This window comes from Staurois parvus, unplaced genomic scaffold (assembly GCF_062004578.1).
Source record: "Staurois parvus isolate SC_StPar_1 unplaced genomic scaffold, SC_StPar_1.0 ptg000360l, whole genome shotgun sequence".
Lineage (NCBI taxonomy): Eukaryota > Metazoa > Chordata > Amphibia > Anura > Ranidae > Staurois > Staurois parvus.
The window spans coordinates 154,796-179,237 of record NW_028318156.1 but is presented as its reverse complement, the minus strand read 5'-3'; the positions used below and the strand labels follow the sequence as shown (position 1 = coordinate 179,237).

Sequence of the window (24,442 nt, the reverse complement as noted above, 5' to 3'; positions counted from 1 at the left end):
TAGTAAATTCAAGCGTACTGTGATAGGTTGCCACCTGTGCAATCTGTGAAATTTCTGTGAATCTGTGAAAACATCTGTGAAATTTCCTTGCTTCTAAATATTCCACGGTCAACTGATAGTGGTATTATAACAAAGTGGAAGCAACTGGGAACAACAGCAACTAAGCCACAAAGTGGTAGGCCACTTAAAATGATAGAGCAGGGTCAATGCATGCTGAAGTGCGCAGAAGTCGCCAACTGTCTTCAGAGTCAGTAGCTAAAGACCTCCAAACTTCATGTGGCCTTCAGATTAGCACTATAACAGTGCGTAGACATCTTCATGGAATGGGTTTCTGTGACGGACAGCAGAAATATTATTTTATTTTTGTGGTTTTTTTTGTTTTTTTTTTTAATTCAAATATTTATTAATTTTCTGTATAAAATACAAATTTCATAATTTCTCTCATATAACATACAAAACTTTCAAATGTATCCAAACCATTAATTATATCCCTATCTATCTTTATTTCCCTTCTATCTTTATTCCCTTTACCCCCCCCCCAACTAATGCCCCGACAAACCAACCCCCCCCCCCCCCACAAGTAAAACCACCCACTCTGCATTTCTCATTACATCTTTTCTTAAGTAATATATACTTTCACCTCTTCCACTCTACTACTTCATATATTTCACCTTGGATGCAAAATCTTCCCCACCTCCTGTAATATAACCCCATCTTGTCTTGCATATAATACAGTTTCTCCATCCTACATATCTGGTTCATTCTTTCCACCCAATCCTCTTCTCCTCTGAGCTATGCCAAAACCTAGGTATCAGACCTTTTGCCGCATTTAGCTAGTACCATATCTTTGTATTTATTCACTGATAGCTCTGTACTATGTAGTAGACACAACTCTGGGTCCAAGCCTATCTTTATCCCAGAGATTATCCCAATTGAACCATTGTCCCCCAAAAACCTTGAATCTTTGGGCACTCCCACCATATATGATATAACATACCTATCTTTCCACACACCCGCCAACACTCTGGTGCATTCTCCCCACTCATCTTGTATTCGACGTTTGGTGCAATGTGCCATCTTGTTAAACACTTATAGTTTACCTCCACCTCTCTCATGCTTATATTCTTGTGTGTTAATCTATATATTTTCCTTTGTTTTTCTTCATCAATCTCTATTCCCAAAACCCTTTCCCATTTTACTATATGCATTGCCTTTGTGTGTGTGTCTAACTCAGTGAGAATGTTATAAACTTTTGCCGTCCCCCGTTTCCCATCTCCACGTGATTCCAACAACCTCTCAAACAGATTCCAATCCTTTCTCAATCTCAAAGGTTTCGGAAGACTGCCGACAAAGTGTTTTAATTGGTGATATCTCCACTCATCTATCTTAATAAAAAGTTCCCTTTTGTCCTTTTTCAGATCCTTAAGTGTTCTCAATTCCTGCCCTTCCATAATATCCCTCAGTTGAATATCCTCCTTTTAAACCATTTTCCTGTGCTCTCCTCCCTACCTGGAGGAAAATACTCTGTGTTCCTCAGTGAAATCAACTGTGAATTAAAATCCCATCCCATAAACCTGTGCAATCCATCCCAAACCTTTAAAACATTTAATGTATAAACACTCGTGGTATCTTTTAATCCTCTATATTGTGCTAGTACCCATATGATTTACTCAAGTCAACTCCACTTAATTCATTTTCAATCTTAACCCACCTTTTCTCCTCTGGATTGTGTGTCCAGTCATATATTCATGCTAGAACTACTGCTCTATAATACCTCTTAAAATCTGGCACTCCCAATCCTCCCCTCTCTTTATTTCTACTCAACAAATCATAAGATATTCTAGGTTTTTTGTTTTTCCATATATATCTAGTTAACATCTTTTTAATTACCTTGAAAAAAACCTCGAAGTTTAACTGGGATCATCTGAAATTTATACAGTATTTTAGGTACAATTATCATTTTTATCAGATTTATGCGCCCTATCCAAGACAGATTACCTCTTCCCAGTTTCTTTAATTCCTCCTTAATCTCATTTAAAAGTGGGATATAATTTGATTTATACAAGTTCGTATATGAAGCAGTGAGTTTAACCCCTAGATATTTTATCTCTCTATCTTTCCATATAAAAGGTAATTCTTTTTGTATCTTTTCTTTTTCACTGTTCGGAAGATTTACATTTAAGATCTCAATTTTTGTTGGGTTGATTTTCAAATTTGATAACTCCCCATAATCCTTTAAGCTCTTCATTAAATTTGGGAGTGTTATCCTAGGATTTCCCACATAGAACAACAGGTCATCCGCGAAGGCTGCCACTTTATGTTCAATTCCTCCTATCTGTATTCCTTTTTTGTCCATATTTTTCTAATTGTTGCCAGCAAAGGTTCCAGTGATAATACATACAACAATGGGGACAGTTGGCATCCCTGTCTTGTTCCATTTGACATCCCAATAGGTTCCGACCTCTCTACGTTAACCACAATAACCGCGGAGGGCTCTCTATACAATTTTCCTATCCACTCTCTCATTCTAACTCCCAATCCTAGGTTCTCCAGAGTGTCCATCATAAAACTCCAATCTACTCTATCGAATGCCTTTTCAATCGAAAGCACCACTACCGAAATTTTCCCCTTCCTAGCCTTCTGGATAAGCAACAAGGTTCTCAATCCATTGTCTCTACCCTCCCACCTGGTCCCCCTGAATCCATTCTGGCATTAAATCTTTTAACCTATTTGCTAAAACCTTTGCATATAAATTAGTGTCAATGTTCAAAAGTGAGATTGGTCTATAGCTAGAGCACTGAGAAGCATTCTTCCCTTCCTTTTGAATAAGCACCATATGGGCCTGTAAAGATTCCCGCCTCATCTCCATCTCCACACCCAGGGTGTTCATATATTACTTCAATTTAGGTATTAACAATTCACTATTTTTTATAGTACCTCACAGTATATCCATCTGGGCCTGGGCTTTTCCCCGTCATGGTACTCTTTAATGCTAGTTTTATTTCCTCCTGCGTAATTTCTAAATCAAGGGAATTCAGTTGATCTACACTTCAATAGTCCTGCATTTTTTAGATATACCCTTCTTTTTTCTCTGCTCTCATTTCTATTTTTATTTACTGAATCCTGGGAAGTAATATTATACAATTTACTATAATATTCATTAAACACCTTGACGATCTCTATAGTAGAATAAACCGTTTCTCCCTTGGGATTTCTTATTTTTTCTATATAATTCCTATTTTTCTTTTTCCTTAAGGCTCTCATTAAATATTTTCCTGGTCTGTCTCCCCATCTATACCTCTCACTTGCCACTCTATTAAAAACTCTTCTCCTCCCCCATCAATATCTCCAGTTCTTCTTTCTTTTTTATTATCAGAGACATACCTCCCTCTCGCTGCACAGAAGAAGTCGTGTCCATTTGTGGATCCATACAGAAATTCAAGTCCCCTGCCACTATCAAGCGTCCCTTTTTTGAAGGCCATCAATTTTCTCAAAACACCTTTCAGATAAAACTCCGGTCTCTTATTTGGGCAATAAATATTCGCTATTGTACATTCCTTTTCTTGCAATCTACCTTTCAATAACAAAAATCTCCCCTCGGGATCCACTTCTCTCTCCTCTATCTCCAGCCTTATGTTTTTTGCAAACCCTATTGCCACCCCCTTAGCTCTCTTAATTGGGGAATCTGCATAGAACCATGTTGGATAATTTCTAGAATTTAACTTAATATTTGTCTTAATCTCAAGATGTGTCTCCTGCAAGAAAACCACTGAAGCTTCTCTATGTTGCAGCTCTTTGAATAACTTAAATCTCTTCCCAGGACAATTCAACCCATTTACAATATATGTTATACACCGTAATTCTTCCATACTACTTCTATCCCTACTTTTATTCCTCCTTCTATCGTGCAGAGTGTTATGCCTAAAGACCCTCCCACACCACCACCCCTCCATCGCCCCATCCCATCCCCCTCCCCCCGCCATCCCCCTCCCTTTTTTTTCCCCTCCCAGTTTTAGGCTTGAAAAACGCCTACTGATCATTTGTGGGCCTATTCCCACTTTTGATCTATCCTTGCGGCTAAACTCCGCCCACGAACGGCTATCCTTCCTTCCGACCTCCCCAATTACCCTCCTATCTAATTGCCTCGATAGATTTCACCTGAGCTTTTAAACACAAATCTCTAGAAGAAATACCATAAGGGGGAGGAAAAGCAAGACAGGGGAAAAAAATTAAAAAAAATCCTTTTCTCTTCCTCTTCTTTCACCCCTCTCCCCTACCTTCCTCCTCTAACAAACTGCCAGTCCTCCTTCCCCATAACTCCTATTTCCACCTCCTCTTCCCATCCAGGAATCTCTATTCTTTGCAAATCAAGTCTTTCACAGAAGTCTCAAGTCCTCAGGGAATCTCGGATAGGCTGTAACCCCATTCTTCCATCCAATTAAGCACGCTGGGATTCCCCATCTATAATGCACATTTTGTTTTCTCATCTGCTCTAGCAGGGGTTTCAAAGATCTTTCTCCACAGGTGCTAAATCTGCAAAAATCTGAATGTTTATATCTTCATACTTAATAATTGTTCTTTCCTTGATCTTCCTCCAAATCGCTTCCTTATCTCCATACTTATGGAATTGCACTATTATGTCTCCCGATTTTTCCTTCCTGTTTCCTTGTTGAGATTTTCCTGTTCTAAAGACTCCATCCAGTTTAATCAGCTCTGTATCAGAACTGTCTATTATGGAGTTTAAGATTTTACAGACCAATTCCTGCAGTTTTTCTCCCCTTGAAATCTCTGGGACTCCTCGTATCCTAAGATTACGCCTCCTATCTCTGTTTTCTTGTACCTCTATCTTATAAAGCATTTTTCTCTGAGTTTTCCCAATAATAATTGTCCTTTTCTCTAATTCCGAAATATTTTGGGCTTGATTTTAACCTTTAACCTCCGTTTCTTCCACTCTCAATAACAAATGCGCCAAATCTTTCTGAATAGTCATCATTTCTTGCTTTGTTATTTCCAGGTTTTTAAACATTTCCACCATCTTTTTTTGTTCGGTATTTGTAGATCACTTTCAGGTTCTTTCCTTTCCATATTTTCTATCACTTGATAGCTACTACTATTCATTGCCAGCGATAATCTGGAGTTATTTTCCAGACTAATTTCCATTTCCCCTTTTTCACTTCCACCTTGGGGTCTTTCTGGAGTTACATTTCCCTGGGATGTATATTTTTTAATTGTACCAGTTTGGGTCCCTTTGTTCTTCATATCTTCTTGTGAATCCTGTTTTTTTTTTTTCTCTCTATACGGCCAGGATGGGTATTCAAACTATATACTAGGACGCCAGTTTTAATCTACTATTTGTCCATTTTACACATTCATATCTTCCTCTAGAACCGATTAAACCCTTTTTCCTCTTTTCCGTCCTCGCCTCCCCTGGGAATCCCCCTTTTCTCCTTTTACTGAACATTTAAATATAACACACAGTCCAATATACAGCCAGCCTAGGGCGATCTCACTCACCCTCCTCTCACTGGAATCTCCTGTGAGGCGGCTCCAGGCTGTAACCTTCCGACATTCTACTTCTGTATGTTTTCTTGGGGGGGGATTCCTCCAGGGTCTTCCTCTCCACGTGGCTGCCTGTGGACCCGGCTGTAGGTCTCCAGCACACCACCCGACTCACGCACAGGCTGGGAGGCGAGTCAACACACAGGTGAGGGAGTTAGGGAGCGGGTCGGCGTCTCCTTCCCCTCTCGGGACGCTGGCCGGCTTCTCCTCTCCCAGAGTTCCTTCGCGGCTGATCACGTGTTCATGCCGCGTCACTCCATCTCCCCGGCAACCCGATGCTCTGTCCTCTATCTCCGCTGGCGCATCCCAGGCAGCCCAGGACCTTCTCTCCCAGTCTCCGTCCACTGGACCAGCACAGCTCCACCGGCCAACCCGCTCTTCCAGGTAGGTCTCCAGGGGTTTCCCTTAGGAGGGCTCTTTGGGGAGGTTTGGAAGTGGAGGTTTGTCGGAGAGCACTTACATCGTGCTCTCCTGCACCGCCGTGTTCAGGCTCCACACTTGTGGCCAACAGTCAGCCTGTCTGCTCTTTGAAGCTAGGAGGTCCTGTACCCCGCAGGGGGTGGGAGATGAGGTTGAACTCGGCAGGGAGCCCAGACAACATGGTGTCCTGTGGCTGTGAAAAGCTAGACGTGTCAGCACCGGGGGATTGGTCAAACTGAAAGGATGATATAATACCCTATGGTGGGGGAATGGGCAGAGTTTTTTTGAGTTAGGATGGAGAGAGCAGCTGATGGCTGTAGGCCTTGCTAGGAGATACATTGAACTGTGCTTTGCTTTGTGCACTGCTGGGCCTTGTGGTTCTACATTGCCTGTGTAGTCTTGAAGTTGCAGCCAAGACACACAGCCCACTGAAGACCCATGAGGAGTTGGTGCCTATCTGCCTAGACTTCCTCTGCTGAGGCCACTGCTGGCTGGTGAGTCCTTGAATTGCTACCCTGTGCTCTGTCCTCTGCTGTGTGCTCAGACTTACCCATTGCCTGCCCTCTGCTGTGTGCCTGGACGTACACATTGCCTGCCTAAACTGCCCCTCTGCTGTGTGCCCGGACTTAACCCATTGCTTGCCTGAACTGCCCCTCTGCTGTGTGCCTGGACTTACCCATTGCCTGCCAGCATTCACTTTGCTGTGTGCCTGGACGTACCCATTGCCTGCCTGAACTGCCCCTCTGCTGTGTGCCCGGACTTATCCATTGCCTGCCCTCTGCTGTGTGCCCGGACTTACCCATTGCCTGCCAGCCTGCCCTCTGCTGGATGCCCAGACTTAACCCATTGCCTGCCTGAACTGCCCCTCTGCTGGGTGCCTCTGAACTTAACCCTTGCTACACCTATCAAGTGCCCTCCAAATCACTCAATAAAAGCCTTGTGTGCCACTGCTCTCCACATGTGTTCTGTCCCACCCACACCTCCGTCACAGTTTCCATGACCGAGCAGCTGCATCCAAACCTTACATCACCAAGTGAAATTCAAAGCAGATGCAGTGGTGTAAAGCATGCCACCACTGGACTTTAGAGCAGTGGAAACGTTCTCTGGAGTGATGAATCATGCTTCTCTGTCTGGCAATTGATGGACATGTCTGAGTTTGGCGGTTGCCAGGAGCACTTGCCTGACTGCATGGTGCCAAGTGTAAAGTTTGGTGGAGGGGAGATTATGGTGTGGGGTTATCCTTCAGGGGTTGGGCTTGGCCCCTTCGTTCCAGTGAACTTTGTGGGAACAGTTTGGGGATGGCCTCTTCCTGTTCCAACATGACTGTGCACCAGTGCACAACGCAAGGTCCATAAAGACATGGGTGAGCGTGTTTGGGGTGAAAGAACTTGACTGGCCAGCACAAATCCTGATCTCAAGCCGATAGAACACCTTTGGGATGAATTGGAGCAGAGACTGCAAACTAGGCCTTCTTGTACAACATCAGTGCCTGACCTCACAAATGCACTTCTGGAAGAATGGTCAAACATTCCCATAGACACACTCCTAAACCTTGTGGACGGCCTTCCCAGAAGAGTTGAAGCTGTTATAGCTGCAAAGGGCGGGCCAACTCAGTTTTAAACCTTACGGACTAAGACTGGGATGTGATTAAAGTTCATGTCCGTGTAAAGGCAGGCGTCCTGATACTTTTGGCAATATAGTGTGTGTGTATGTATATGTATGTATGTATATATGTATGTATGTATGTATGTATATATGTATGTATATCATTTTCTCAATATGTATACAGTGCTCAGCATAAATGAGTACACCCCAACAAATTTGTCAGAAAAACTTTCCTTTCCTTTCAGAGTCAACATTTTATATGAGACACTTACTACAAATTACTCCCACAAATGCGGGCCATTGCAAACAAGATTTGTTAATTTGCACACACAAAAAGTATTTTTCCTAACAAATTTATTCAAGACCATGTTACAAAAATGAATACACCTGAATGAAAGTCTTAGGAGCAAACCTACATTTTAGACACCAAGCTCCTAATTTTACAAGAATTCAACTACAGGTGAGTAATTATTCATTAAACAGGTGTCCAGCAGACAGTTAAATATAAAAGGGCATTACTTAACAAAGAAAACCCCTTCCCATTTCATGCTGTCAACAATGGTATCACATCTAAGAGAAATGTCACAAGGTCTGAGAGAGAAAATCATTTCTTTACACAAGAAAGGTGAAGGCTACAAGAAGATCATACTGTAGTAAAAGTGATACAAAAATTTAACAAAGATGAAAATGCAACCATCACACAGAGACTCCAGGCCATCCACGGAAGTTAACACCTCGACAGGAGCGTCTGCTGATGAGAAGGGTTGAAGAAAATTGGCATGCAATTTCACGGCAGTTAGCTAAAGAAGTAGAAAGCCAAAGTGGGGTGATTGTTTCCCATGACACAATACGGCGTACACCGCAGAGGAATGGCAAAGCCCATGCACAAAAACTCCCGCCTAGAATTTGCCAGGGCCCATGCTGAATGATTGATGAGACCAAGATAAATGTTTTTGGAAAGGTGAGGAAGAAAAATGCATGGTGAAATGTGGTGGCAGTATCTTTCTGTGGGGCTGCATGAGTGCTGCTGGAGTCAGGGAGCTGCATTTCACTGATGGTATCATGAATTCACATATGTACTGCTCTATATTGAAAGAGAAAATGCTACCATCACTCCGTGCCCTTAGTTGTCATGCATTTTTCCAACATGATCATGATCCAAAACACACATCTAAGGCCACTGTTGCACATCTGAAGAACAGGGTAAAATTGAATAAGTGGCCAAATACTGTATGTCTCCTGATCTGAACCCAACCGAACACCTATGGGGAATGCTGAAGATCATCACTCTCCATCCAGAATCCAGGCTCTAAAAGTGGTCGTTCTTGAAGAATGGAAAAATATAGATGTTGCAATATGTCACCAGCTTTTTCATTCTATGTCTAGAAGACTTGGTGCTGTCCTTACAAATCATGGCGGTCATGCAAAATACCTGATGCAGTAGTTTTTGTTGTGTGGTGTATTCATTTTGCATCTAATTTGACAAAAACTGAAGATTTTGTAATCGAAGTTATATTATTAATCTTACTTGCATGTAATGAGCTAAACAAATGTTCTGTATATCAGTTTTGTCAAAATTTTGGAAATTGGTCTTGTGTTCATTAAGATATTGATTAAAATCTTACTCATTTATGCTGAGCAGTGTGTAAAAAAAAATAAATATATATATATATATATATATATATATTCCAAAAATACCAGCGCTGAGGAGACTTTGGCTTATAATCAATGACCCCGCAACGTACTTCATAAGGGGTATAAATTTAATGATTTATTCCATAAATCATTAAAAGCAAAGAAATTATGCAGAGACAGCGGTTGACCCCTTTCCTGGCAATATCCGCTCACCTACGCCCCTGTGCCAGGATGTATGGTAAAGAAGGTGATCATAATAATGCAGCTGTCCCGACCGGGGACCGTGGCGCTCTGGAACTGACGTCATAGGTCCCGGGAGGAAGCAGAAATTGGCCGCTGTGCCAGGCTCGACCGCAAGCTTTTTCACTAATACAGTGAGATTCATTACGGGATATAGTAATGCACACCGCAAGATCTCTAAGATTGTTCGTGAACATTGAAACAGTCTCTAGTTAGATCCCAAATTGGCTTCTGTTTTACCTCCAGCCCCCCAGTTTACTTTTAGAAGGGTGCATACATTACAAAACATTCTAGTAAATTATCAGGATGAAAAGAGAGGGACATGGATATTTGGTCCTATTTTTATCATAGGACTGGAATTTTCCAGTGTAAGAAGAGAGGTTGTTTGGCTTGTCAATTTTATCAAACATAAACGTTGTGAAATAAGAGACAACAAAGGTAATCAATTTCAGATAAAACAATTTATAACTTGTGCAACAAATTTTGTAGTATATGTACTTTCTTGTCCTTGTAATCTATTGTATGTAGGCCGCACCATACGCCCTTTACAGAAACGTATTTGTGAACACCGAAAGCTTATTAAAGATGGATGTGACAAACATAGTGTTCCCTGGCATTTTCTTCAAGCCCATTGCAAAAACTTTGCAGGTCTTGAAGTCATGGCACTTGAGCATATTGAGAATAGATCCTTGACAGATAATGAAAGGTTTTCCTTTTTATGTAAGAGAGAGACATTCTGGATATTTAAATTGGGTTCCATGTCCCCAAATGGTCTCAATGAAGTTCTTGAGATCCATAGTATTGTTTGAATTATGTATACTAATTCTGTTATCTGGTGGATTATTTATTTTCTACACTTATTTTATACATTTAGATACATGTATATATTTATATTTTTTATATATTTTTTTTTTATTTTGTATATATTTCCATGTATGTTTTCATTTTGGATGTGGTATTTTAATAAATATAATTTTTTAATAATAATTTTCATATTTTTTTTACAGTAATCCAATGCTCAATAGCAATTCTCCGCATCATTTTAGTTTTATGTGTATCCAATGACTAACACCATTTTAGTTTTATGTGTATCTTTTATTTTACAATTCTTGTTATTGCAGTTTTCTATATACATAAGTTACATACATAGTAGCATGTTGTAATGCAGACGATTGTAATATAGATGATTGTGTACTTAATTAGTTTTTTTCAATGGGTTCTACAAATGTAGTGGTGGAATATCAAGTTTAATTTTCACCCCTTGTTGGCACTGGCCCATTTGTTGAGTCCCCCTATATAAGCAAGCCACTGATATCCATGACTAGATAAAGCGCATGCGTGCAAAACGCATTATCGTGGCAACCAGCAAAACCTGCGGTCCAGCCTGGCACGATGGCCGATTTCCACTTCGTCCCAGGACCTGTGACGTCTGTTCTGGCGCACCGCGGTCCCCGGTCAGGAGAGATGCATTATCGTGATCACTTTTTTTTTTTTAACCATGAATCCCGGCATGAGGACTTAGGTGAGCAGATATTCCATCAAATATGTTCTTTTTGGAATTGGTTATCACTTTATACAGGGTGGCACTAGCAGCCGAGGCCAAGTGGCTTTCTAACATCTGGGCTTTCGTTTTTTTTTTTTTTTATATATATATATATGTGACACACACACAGGATATAAAAGTCTACACATCCCTGTTAAAATGTCAGGTTTCTGTGATGTAAAAAAATTAGACAAAATCATTTCAGAACTTTTTCCACCTTTTTAATGTGACCTATAAACTGTACAACTCAATTGAAAAACAAACTGAAATATTTTAGGGGGGGGAAGTAAGTATAAAAAACTTGCACACCTTCTTATAACTGGGGATGTAGCTGTGTTCAGAATTAAGCAATCACATTCAAAATCATGTTAAATAGGAGTCAGTACACACCTGCCATCATTTAAAGTGCCTCTGATTAACTCCAAATAAAGTTCAGCTATTCTAGTAGGTCTTTCCTGACATTTTCTTAGTTCCATCCTACAGAAAAAGCCTTGGTCCACAGAGAGCTTCCAAAGCATCAGAGGGATCTTATTGTTAAAAGGTATCCGTCAGGAGAAGGGTACAAAAGAATTTGCAAGGCATTAGATATACCATGGAACACAGTGAAGACAGTCATCATCAAGTGGAGAAAATATGGCACAACAGTGACAATACCAAGAACTGGACGTCCCTCCAAAATTGATGAAAAGACAAGAAGAAAACTGGTCTGGGAGTCTGCCCAGAGGCCTACACCAACATTAAAGGAGATGCAGGAATATCTAGCAAGTACTGGCTGTGTGGCACATGTAAAAACAATCTCCCGTATTCTTCCTATGTCCGGGCTATGGGGTAGAGTGGCAAAACTGAAGCCTTTTCTTACGAAGAAAAACATCCAAGCCCGGCTAAATTTTGCAAAAACAAATCTGAAGTCTCCCAAAAGCATATGGGAAAATGTGTTATGGTATTATAAAACCAAGGTTGAACTTTTTGGCCATAATTCCAAAAGATATGTTTGGCACAAACACAACACTGCACATCACCAGAAGAACACCATACCCACAGTGAAGCATGGTGGTGGCAGCATCATGCTTTAGGGCTGTTTTCTTCAGCTGGAACTGGGGCCTTAGCTAAGGTAGAGCAAATTATGAACAGTTCCGAATACTAGTCAATATTGGCACAATACCTTCAGACTTCTGCTAGAGAGCTGAACATGAAGAGGAACTTCATCTTTCAGCCTGACAATGACCCAAAGCATACATCCAAATCAACAAAGGAATGGCTTCACCAGAAAAAGATTAAGGTTTTGGAAGTGCCCAGCCAGAGCCCAGAACTGAATCCGATCGAAAATCTGTAGTGTGATCTGAAGAGGGCTGTGCACAGGAGATGCCTTTGCAAATTTGCACCATATTATTTTAGTTTTTTATTTTTACTTCCCTCCACCTAAAATATTTCAGTTGTTCAACTGAGTTGTGCAGGTTATAGGTTACAATAAAGGTGGAAAAAGTTCTGAAATCCATTTATCTTTGTCTCTTTTACATCACAGAAGCTTGACATTTTAATAGGGGTGTGTAGACTTTTTATATCCAGTGTGTGTATATGTGTGTGTGTATATGTATGTGTATATGTGTGTGTGTGTGTGTGTGTGTGTGTGTGTATATAATCTATATATCTCACAGGAATGAGTACACCCCCCACATTTTTGTAAATATTTTGTTATCTTTTCATGTGACAACACTGAAGAAATGACACTGCTACAATGTAAAGTTAGTGAGTGTACAGCTTGTATAACAGTGTAAATTTCTGTCCCCTCAAAATAACTCAACACACAGCCATCAATGTTTAAACTGCTGGCAAAAGTGAAAATGTCCAAATTGGGCCCAATTAGCCATTTTCCCTCCCCGGTGTCATGTGACTCGTTAGTGTTACAAGGTCTCCGGTGTGAATGGGGAGCAGGTGTGTTAAAGTTGTTTATCGCTCTCACTCTCTTATACTAGTCACTGGAAGTTCAACATGGCACCTCATGGCAAAGAACTCTTTGAGGATCTGAAAAAAAGAATTGTTGCTCTACATAAAGATGGTCTAGACCAGGGGTAGGCAACCTGTTGTGGAACTACATTTCCCATGTGGCACTGCAGCATTACAAAACTGACAGTTACAGCTATGACTTGCATAGGCATGATGGAACTGGTAGTCCTGCAACAGCTGGAGAGCCGCAGGTTGCCTACCCCTGGTCTAGACTATAAGAAGATTGCCAAGACCCTGAAACTGAGCTGCAGCATGGTGGCCAAGACCATATAGCGGTTTAACAGGACAGGTTCCACTCAGAACAGGCCTCGCCATGGTCGACCAAAGAAGTTGAGTGCACATCAACATGTGTCCAAAAACATATAATAAAGAAAAGTCCTCCTTTCATGAAATATTAAGATAAAAAATGGATTTATTCCAACACATGGATGGCTGCGGGAAGAATAATGCTCTATTATGCGCTCACCTCCTTTTCTTGCCCAATATGTAGGCTAAAATAGTTGTTTATCCTAAAAGGATAGATGTATATACTGTTGCTCCTAAATTCCTTTGGATGGTTCCACGCTGTAATTTGCTAATCTTCCACCTGGTGTCTCTCCACTGTATAATATCCTATGGTAGTCTGAGGATGAATGGATGGATGGATTTTCCTCCTTCTCACCTCCAGGGGTCTATTCCTCCTTATAGCCTCTCCAAAAACTCCACATATATGGTGCAAAAAAGAAAGCAAGAGATAGTGCCTTATCCTTTTAAAACACTTTATTACAAAGCCAGTAATCCCACTCACATGAAAAACAATTAAAATCAGCCTTGGTAAACAACTCCTTGTGTGCTCTTGCTGTACTTGCCATGACAAGCCGACTAGGCGTGGTGACGTCAGAGCCCCTCCCCTACGCGTTATGCCACCGGTCACATGGCTTCATCGGGGAAATGATTCATTTGAAGAGTACAAAGACAAGTGTATCTTGCCTACAGTCAAGCATTGTGGTGGAAGTGTCATGGTCTGGGGCTGCATGAGTGCTGCCGGCACTGATGAGCTACAGTTCATTGAGGGAACCATGAATGCCAACATGTACTGTGACATACTGAAGCAGAGCATGATCCCCTCCCTTCGAAGACTGGGCCGCAGGGCAGTATTCCAACATAACGACCCCAAACACACCTCCAAGATGACCACTACCTTGCTAAAGAAGCTGAGGGTAAAGGTGATAGACTGGCCAAGTATGTCTTCAGACCTAAACCCTATTGAGCACCTGTGGGGCATCCTCAAACGGAAGATGGAGGAGTGCAAGGTCTCTAACATCCACCAGCTCTGTGATGTCATCATGGAGGGGTGGAAGAGGACTCCAGTGGCAACCTGTGAAGCTCTGGTGAACTCCATGCCCAAGAGGGTTAAGGCAGTGCTGGAAAATAATGGTGGCCACACAAAATATTGACACTGTGGGCCCAATTTGGACATTTTCACTTAGGGGTGTACTCACTTTTGTTGCCAGCGGTTTAGACATTAGTGGCTGTGTGTTGAGTTATTTTGAGGGGACTGCAAATTTACACTGTTATACAAGCTGTACACTCACTACTTTACATTGTAGCAAAGTGTCATTTCTTCAGTGTTGTCACATGAAAAGATTTAAAATATTTACAAAAATGTGAGAGGTGTGTATTCACTTCTGTGAGATACTGGTATATACTATATATAGATAAAGGTGATTACACTAACTTAATAAAATTAAACTAAGTTTCTATTATTCTTTTAACAAGAAAACAATGATTAACAAATCTAACTATTTTTGCTGACATTTTTTCAAGATAATCATTACACCATGGATGTACTGTATTTCTTTGCTAACTTCAGACAAAACCCCACATAAGCTGCTTGAGCTAATCTTCCCACAATAGCTATCACCAGCAACAGTTTTGAGGGCTGTACCCTGCTAGACTGAAAATTGTAGGGCTGAAATGTGATCTTCAGGCTCTAGGCTCTGCTTTTTTGCATCTTCCAAACCTTTGTATACTGGTAGTTGTAGGGCACTCTCCTGGTCTGCAGCCTCAGGTGTAACTCAGTTTTTTAAGACTCCATCTATGAAAAGTTCCACGGACAAGGCGAAGATAGGCTAATTTTTGACCGTTAGGCATTGGGCTCTGCATTATGCTGCTTTTCAGATTTTGGGTACTGTGCTTTGTCCCGATCCATTGCACTACCGCTGGGGCCCAGTCTGACTGAACTACTTTGTAAATAAGCCAATGGATGTTCCAAACTCTGTGTACTGTATAACTGCAGAGCGTATTTCTCTGAATTCGAGCAGTGGCACTGGTGTGACCCAGTCTTATTTTCTCACTTTTGTGAATAAAGTGTTCAGTGGTAAAGATAAAGGTCAGTCCTCAAAATACCTTTTAAAGCCCTTATCGCATCTTACTTATATGGTAATTTGTGGGGTAGCCTGGTTCGTTACCTTCACCTACTGAAATCTACATTTTAGCATTTTCAAGAACTTTGTGTAATATGTTAACTACTGGGAACTGAGTTTAGAGCCATAACACATCCTCTTTTGTTACCCAGCCTCTCCAGTCTCATTTAGTTTCGGACACCTTTTGTCTGAACAAATTTTGGCTATATCAATATCCTACTGTATGGTCAGACATTGTGATTTCCATGAGATGTGCTTTGGCACTAGGCTTTATTTGTGATGCTTTACTAATCTAATGTACTGTGTCACCTACAAATCACTTTGAGGTATGAATCCACAGAATATCCTTCAGGGTGCACTGTGTAGAAGACCTCACATACTGAGTAATGCAGGTCACACTGAGACACTGGAAACTTCCTCACAGTTGCCTCATTTGCACACTTTTAACATTTTCCCGCTATCCCCCATGGGCATGGTGATGGTTAAGGCTGAAGGAACTCTTTACTGACATCATCCATAAGGAGGAGTGGGCCACGTTCTAGATTTTCCTTCTACCTCTTCTAAAGAAGTAGTGTCCTACCACTGCTCCTGTTTCTCCAATATCCTGTGTATTTTCTGGTCTCCAGGCTCCTTCCACTGACTGTCACCCCTGACTTTCTGCTCACTTTTAACTCTATGCCAGACCTAACAAATCTAACCATTCTGGTGAACCTAGCTGGTAAACGACACAGAGAGGAACTGTACTTTCTACCACCCATCACCCCTTAATAAACACATGGTCACTTATATCTTCAACAATGTTTTTTCTTTCATTCTACATTGAGATATGTTTTTCTATCTAAAAGTGAAAACCAATGTTGATTTCTGCCTACATATATTTTACAATGTTGTCTACAAAAGAGATTACAACCTCTGGTCACTGAGACATTGTTTCAAGCATCTATGTTAAAGTCTTTGTTTTACACTGTTACATTTCATTCATGTTGTGTTCACTGCTACTGGATTAAAAAAAGAATTTCAGAACATGTCACCAGGTTAATCAACTCTCATCAGATGACAGGTCACAGTACAGATGCAGTACTGTCACTCCTACAAATTGACCAAATGTGAAATGTGTGATGATGAAAGAAGCTATACAGAGGAAGAATATTTTTTTTTATCAGGCACTGTCTATTCAGTTGTTAAAAAACGTAATTATAAAATTGTTACTATTTAAAACCTACTGTTTGTCACACTTTTCCTTGTTCATTTCCTCTGTAGGTGACTTCCAGAAAGCCATAGATTTACTAACAGAAGCCATAAAAATGAACCCACGGATTGCCATGTTGTATGCAAAAAGAGCAAGGTGAGGTGCGAGATTAAAATTGGAAGAAAAATTTAAAGTGGAAAAAGTGAGGGGGGGGGGGGATAGAATATAACAGTTAATATGCGCCTGGGCACCAATAAACATGTTTCTCTTCTTCCTTGCTTAACCACTTGCCCTCCCAGAGGATTTACCCCCCCTTCCTGACCAGGCCTTTTAGCTAACAATTGCACAGTCATGTAATGCTGTACCCAAATGAAATTTACGTCCTTTTTTCCCACAAATAGAGCTTACTTTCAGTGGCATTTGATTGCCTGTGCGTTTTTTAGTTTTTGCGCTATAAACAAAAAAAGACCAACAATTAAAAAAAAACAAAAAACCTATATTTCTGACTTTTTGCTATTAAACATGTCTAGTAAAAAATTTTACAAAACAAATTTAAGCCAAAATATATTCTGACATGTCTGCTAAAAAAAAAAAATCCTAATATGTGTAAATTATTGGTTTACGTGAACGTTATAGCGTTTACAAATGGTGGCATATATATATATATATACTGGAATTTTTATTTATTTTTTTACTAGTAATACTAGTAGTGATCAGCGACTTATAGCGGGACTGCGACGGGCATTCTGACACTGGGGGGAACTGACTTGGTGTTACTGACATCCCCAATGACGCCAATACAGTGATCAGTGCTAATAGAAAGCAGTGACACTGTACTAATGGCACTGGCCAGGAAGGCGTTGACATGTAGGGCGATCAAAGGGTTATCTGTGTGCTGTTTTACTATGTGGGATGTGTGTGTGTTTCGCTGTAAGCACACTGCTTTGTATGGCTCTGCTATGCAGAGCCATACAATGCAGTGTGCAGGAATTGACAGGGGAGAGATCTGTATTGTTTACACAAATTGTTTGTCTCTCCTCCATCGGAAATCTTCGGAGATTGCTGGATGCTGGCGGGGAATCACTGGCTGGGACCCAGTGATTGATAGGCGAGGCCGCAAACTACCCAGAACTGCAAAATCATGTATATATACGCGATTTGGTGCACCAGTGCTGCCCTGTAGCAGTATTTCTGCTATAGGGCGTCGCAGAAGCTGGTAAAGTGTTACTAACCCAGGACCCTGCATTCACCATATCTTGTCTCCCACAGTACACAGAACATGGAAATGCAATTATTTTAGTAAAAATAAACTACTAAATACCTTTTCTCATCAGAGAAGTCTTGTGACTTTTATCATTGTCCAGCAGAGCTCGTGTTAAAGCTTGTAAAGCTAACAGGGCTTCCATTTTCACCCAGTCTTCCTCCCTGGTCCAGCTGTTTGAGTGGCTGAGCCGCAATGACATCACTCCCACTCATGCACACGGGTGCCACAATCGTGGTACAGCACTCTGGAGGAACAGCATACTCAGTATGTCAGCTCTTCAGAGCTCAGTGTGTATGTACCAGTGACATCAATGGCTGCAAGATGTGAATTTATCCTAAACAGTGTACACTTAGGAGATATTCATTTTACCTACAAGTAAGCTTTATTATAAGCTTGCCTGTAGGTTAAAAATGCAAAGCAGAGCTTACTACCCCTTTTAAGCACCTTGTGCTTTCTGGGATCTTAACTTGGTTCTCTCTGCCCGGTAGAAACCACCCTTGACCCCTTTGAGCCTTGCTCGGGAGCGAGCCTGCACGAGTGCCCCTATATCAAGCAGCTTACTATGGGGCATTAGGCAGGGGGGAGGAGCCAGGAGCGCCAGCAAGGGACCCCAGAAGAGAAGGATCAGGGCTGCTCTGTGCAAAACCATTGCACTGAGCAGGTAAGATTTGAATCAATATCTCAATGAACAGTTTCCATAGTTTTGACAAAACTGAGTTTTATAGAACATTTGATTAGCTCATTACATGAAAGTAAGGTTAATAATATAACTTAGATCACAAAATCTTCAATTTTACTCAAATTAGTTGATGCAAAAATGAATACACCCCACAACAAAAGCCACTACATCTAGTATTTGGTATGACCTCCATGACTTGTAAAGACAGCACCAAGTATTCTAGGCATGGAATGAACAAGTTGGCAACGTATTGCAGCATAATATATATAAGGAATGTAGCGCTACTCACATATCGTAAGTGTATACAAATACAAAAAAAAAAATATATATACACACATGTGAATACAAACTAGTGACAAACTATGTGAACTAAAACAAAGCACTCCCCAAAGAGTGCCACAATGTAAAATAAGTGAAATGCCAGTGAAGCAATGCACAACCATGCAATGTGACACATCAAATACCACAAATAATTGTGTCCTAAAAACTTGACGAAAAGGTGATGGTGAATAAGAATCCAATAAAGAAAAGTGATCTATACCACTATAAATACAATATAGAATACATGAACATGCAAACAACTGGTGCATAAAATTATTAAATATATTCGCCAAATACCTACTGGTGCCACAAAATATAACAAAAACCGTGTACCACCAATGAAGTACAATATATATAAAATATCAATAAGTGTAATAGATGTAGGTACAAAACAGAAAAAATGAATGAAACATAAGTGACCAGTAATCTGTGCAAATAATGTGCAAAACACACACAAATTGAATCAAACTAAACATCTGATCTGTGCTCCAAAGTCTAATTCAGTGTGGATAATAACACTTAATCCAATTCAAAATGACACTCGTGCTGATGTAAGTGACTGTGGGTAACTGCTGGGAAAAAATCCAACCGACGGCTAGATTAGCCTCTCCCCTCAAAATCGTACGGGTCAAAACGTAATGTGGGATCACACCTTGTACAGCTTGGACCCAGAGGAAGGGCGTAAATTTGTCCTGAAAAGATGAATTGATCCTTTTGGAATAAACATATTACACTATGGGAAGCTGTGTTTATGTTTTCTGAATGAGAGATTGGCACTTTCCCCTACCTGTATCTGGAGAGGTGCCACCATCTGAGTGTTGACCCCCTGAGAGGGAGATCTGTTTGCGGTGAGAGCAGACCAGTGGAGAGGCTGCATGCTTGGAGGATCTTAGGGTGTGATCCCACTTACGCTTTGACCCTTACGGCTCGAAGTTTTGAGGTGAGAGGCTAATCTAGCCGTCGGTTGGATTTTTTTCCCAGCAGTTACCCACAGTCACTTACGTCAGCACGAGTGTCATTTTGAATTGGATTAAGTGTTATTATCCACACTGAATTGGACTTTGGAGCACAGATCAGATGTTTAGTTTGATTCAATTTGTGTGTGTTTTGCACATTATTTGCACAGATTACTGGTCACTTATGTTTCATTCATTTTTTCTGTTTTGTACCTACATCTATTGCACTTATTGATGTTTTATATATATATTGTACTTCATTGGTGGTACACGGTTTTTGTTATATTTTGTGGCACCAGTAGGTATTTGGCGAATATATTTAATAATTTTATGTACCAGTTGTTTGCATGTTCATGTATTCGATATTGTATTTATAGTGGTATAGACCCATCACTTTTCTTTTTTGGATTCTTATTTACCATCACCTTTTCGCACAGTTTTTAAGACAATTATTTGTGGTATTTGATGTGTCACATTGCATGGTTGTGCATTACTTCACTGGCATTTCACTTATTTTACATTGTGGCACTCTTTGGGGAGTGCTTTGTTTTAGCTCACATAGTTTGTCACTAGTTTGTATTCGTGTTGTGTGTATAATAAATATATATATATATATATATATATATATATATATATATATATATATATAATTTTTTATTTTTTTTTTGTATTTTTATACATTTATGATATGTGAGTGGTGCTACATTCCTTATATATATTATATTTCACAGATCATGGGTATATGATTAAATGTTAGCAGCTTCTCTTAGTAGAATATTAGATTTAGGATTATAAGCGCAGGAGGTTCACACCACTACTTTTAAAGACGTATTGCAACATCTATTGTTTTTCCATTCTTCAAGAATTGCCTCTTTTAGAGCCTGGATGCTGGATGGAGAGTGATGTTCAACTTGTCTCTTCAGAATTCCCCATAGGTGTTCTATTGGGTTCAGATCAGGAGACCTACTTGGCCACTGAATCACTTTTACCCTGTTCTTCTTTAGAAATGCAACAGTGGCCTTAGATGTGCGGTTTGGATCATTGTCATGCTGGAAAAGTGGACAACCAAGGGCACGGAGTGATGGTAGCATTTTCTCTTTCATTATAGAGCAGTACATCTGTGAATTCATGATACCATCAATGAAATGCAGCTCCCCGACACCAGCAGTACTCATGCAGCACCACAGAAGGACACTGCCACCACCATTATACGAAAACCTTTTTTGTGGCAGTCAATGCATATAGCAAAATTAAAGTCCAAATAAATTAATCCTCTGTGTCCAACTTCAATATTCCCAGAAATCCAGATAAGGTGTGTACCTCAAAAAATAAAAAGACTAAAATAGTGCATTACCTCAATAACAACCAGTATATACTATAACAACCAATAAGTATGTACTTCTAGCAAATAAGTGCAAAACAAACCAAGATTCAAAACATGAGTAACACGTGAATTGTGAGATCACTCTGTGTACACTATAAATAAATATATAAATATAAATGTGAACAAACTGTGTACATTCATAAACCAAAAAATATAAATAAATCAAATCAAACAATCAAAATTTAAAATAAAATCAAATAAAAATAAATTAAATAAAGTAAATGGTGAACACTCTGTGAACACTTCTGTAGGGCTAAAATGCATACAATTACCCTCATAAGTGTAATATCAAGCCTTAACAGAGAACACCTGGACTCTCACTTAGGTGGTGTAGTCACTCCTCAGACTCCTACTCCAGATTGTTGTAGATGCGATTCCAATCCTTAGGGGAAACCCTTAAGACTTCATCATCCTCATAAAAATAGAGAGAGAGGCCCATGTAGCATAATATAGTACGTAATAAAACATTTAATAGTAGTGCTTACATTGGCGATAACATAAATCAGCAATATATTCCCATGACTCATCCTGAGCAGCTTCTTGGAACATTAGTATTGCTTTTCCAACAGTCAAGATGGCCGCTCCGCCACTTTCTGTTTGCGGAATTATGTCAGAGGTCATGTCCTTTGATGCGTTTCGTCACCTCTGGACTTCTTCTGAAGCTGCCACCACCATGTTTCACTGTAGGCACTATGCATTTTTTTGTACTCCTCACCTTTGCAATACCATGCAGTTTTGAAGCCATCAGTTCTAAAAACATTTATCTTGGTCTCATCACTTCAGAGTCCCAATAGTCATCTTCTTTTTCAGCATGGGCCCTGGCAAATCCTAGACAGGCTTTTATGTGCATGGGCTTTAGGAGAGGCTCCCTTCATGGCTGACACCTATTCATGCCATTCCTCTGCAGTGTATGCCATATTGTGTCACGGGAAACAATCACCCCAGTTTGGCTATCTACTCCTCTAGCTAACTGCAGTGAACATGCATGGTAATTTTCTTCAACCCTTCTCATCAGAAGACGCTCCTGTCGAGGTGTTAACTTCCATGAATGGCCTGGATATCTCAGTGAGATGGTTGCAGTTCCATCTTAAATTTTTGTATCACTTTTGTTACAGTATTCTGACTGATAAGTAAAGCTTTGCCGATCTTCTTGTAGCCTTCACCTTTCTTATGTAAAAAAAAATATTTTCTTATCTCAGGGCTTGTGACATTTCTCTTCCACGTGGTGCCATTGCTGACAGCATGAAATGACAAAGGGTTTTCTTTACGTAACACCTTTTAATCACTGTTCAACAAATTTTTATTTTTTGCCAGTTTTGGAAACAAAAGGATCAATTTCTTAATGAATTTCACATTCTGAGTTCAAATATAACAATGAAATTTGTCAATTGGCTCTAGTTTTTCTGTAAACGGAAAGTTTTCTACTATAGGCGTAATGACTACATAATGCACAATAATTATATAGATAGATGTCTTTCCACAAATATAAAGCAAGTGATATTGACCACATAACAAAGCCTAAATAGCATAATATATTGCATAGGATTACCAAGAAAAATTATAGCCATAAGCTAAGTTGAATCATTTTAATACTTAGGATTCTCACTAGTTTTGTCTTCAGTTTGTGTCGGTTTTGCTTCTCTTGGCTTTTCTCTTGTATTCAAGGAAAGGGCTCTCTCTTACAACTGCACGTGACTCCACGCTTCAGGTTCTTCCTCACTTGACTCAACCACGAAGGATTCTGGTGCTTTAGGAATTGGTAGCCCCTCTCCATGAGGAACTGGACGTATTGCCGATGGAATATTTGGATAGTGCACAGATAACTTTTTCTTCTTATTTAGCCCTTTTACAATTGGAGGCAACCATACAAAAGTAACAATTACTAACATGATCTGTTGGCTCTCTCCAAATCATTGGCACAGCGAAAGGCATAGATGCCTTTTTTCCATTCAACCATTGCTCCAGTGCCGTCCCACAAGAATTGCAGCATATATGTGGTGCCCAGCTCTTGTCCTGGTCTCCTATCTTGCAGCCAGAATACAAGTTGTAGGCTTTCTTAATCATTCCTGTTATCCTCCTTTTTTGTGAGATAAAAGTTATTTCACCGCAGATATAGCAGGAATTATCTGCTTTATTCACACAAGTTCGAGGCATTACTGAGTAGCCTATATAAGCATAAAACGAAATGTAAAGACGCTGTCGAACTACAATCAGCTACAGATACTGCAGCTTTTATGCAGTGAAGTGATGCAATTAAAGGCTAATATTGCATCATCTCAGTATACATGCAATTTTCTATTGGTCACCAGTATCAATTGCGCAATATGCAGCTGAAGTTGCATCATAATTTTGAATGGCTTACGTCATTAGATGGGTGAATATATCATGGAAACTAGAGCCAATCAACATTTTTTAGGGTCATTTTCGTTTTCAGCACCCCAAAATTATGTAAGATTAGCTAATTTTATGCCCAAAACTTTTTACCTGTTGAACAGTGTAATCAGCTGTCTGCTGGACACCTGTTTAATGAATAATGAGACTCACCTGTGGTTGAATTCTTGTTAGTTAGGATTCTGTTGTCTAAAATTTAGCTTTGCTCCTAAAACTTTAATTGGGGTGTATTCATTTTTGCAACATAGTCTTGAATGAATATATTAGGAAAAATATTTTTTTGTGCGTGCAAATTAAAAAATCTTGTTTTCAATCAATGGCCCGCATTTGTGGAAGTATTTTGTAGTATAGTGTCCCATATAAAATTTTGATTCTGAAAGGAAAGCACTGTGTGTGTGTATGTATAAGTGTGTGTATGTATGTGTACTGTATATATAAAATCACTTTATTTAGAATCTCTTTAAATAGTGTAGGTAAGATAGGAGACAAATGTGCTACAGCCTGACATTTTTTTTTTTAACTTCTCTTTCACTTTCTAAACAGCGTTTATGTGAAGCTACAGAAGCCAAATGCTGCAATTCGTGACTGTGAGAAAGCTATAGCCATCAACCCTGACTCTGCTCAGCCATATAAATGGAGAGGCAAAGCACATAGGTAAGTGTTGAATAGCAGAGTGGTTTACATTTCTACAGTGCTTTGAATAATTCAGTCTTTTAATTAAAATCAAGCGTAGTTTAAGCCACACTATTACAGAAATAAATTAAAGTTCAACTGTTACTGAGAGCAGGCAGCCTTTTTACAGTGTCTCTTCCGCAATAAACTACACCTACCTGCCTGCTCACAGTGA

At 40.0% G+C, this 24,442-nt stretch overlaps 1 protein-coding gene across 1 annotated transcript in view; it reads left to right on the top strand.

Annotated features, from left to right (window-relative positions):
* ST13 (ST13 Hsp70 interacting protein) overlaps nucleotides 1–24,442 on the top strand; it is a 100,969-nt gene that overhangs the window by 36,725 nt on the left and 39,802 nt on the right. The window contains exons 6-7 of the mRNA XM_089684861.1: nucleotides 16,672–16,756; nucleotides 24,139–24,249. Coding sequence (XP_089540987.1) covers nucleotides 16,672–16,756; nucleotides 24,139–24,249 — 196 coding nt within the window. The remainder of the gene's footprint in view (nucleotides 1–16,671; nucleotides 16,757–24,138; nucleotides 24,250–24,442) is intronic.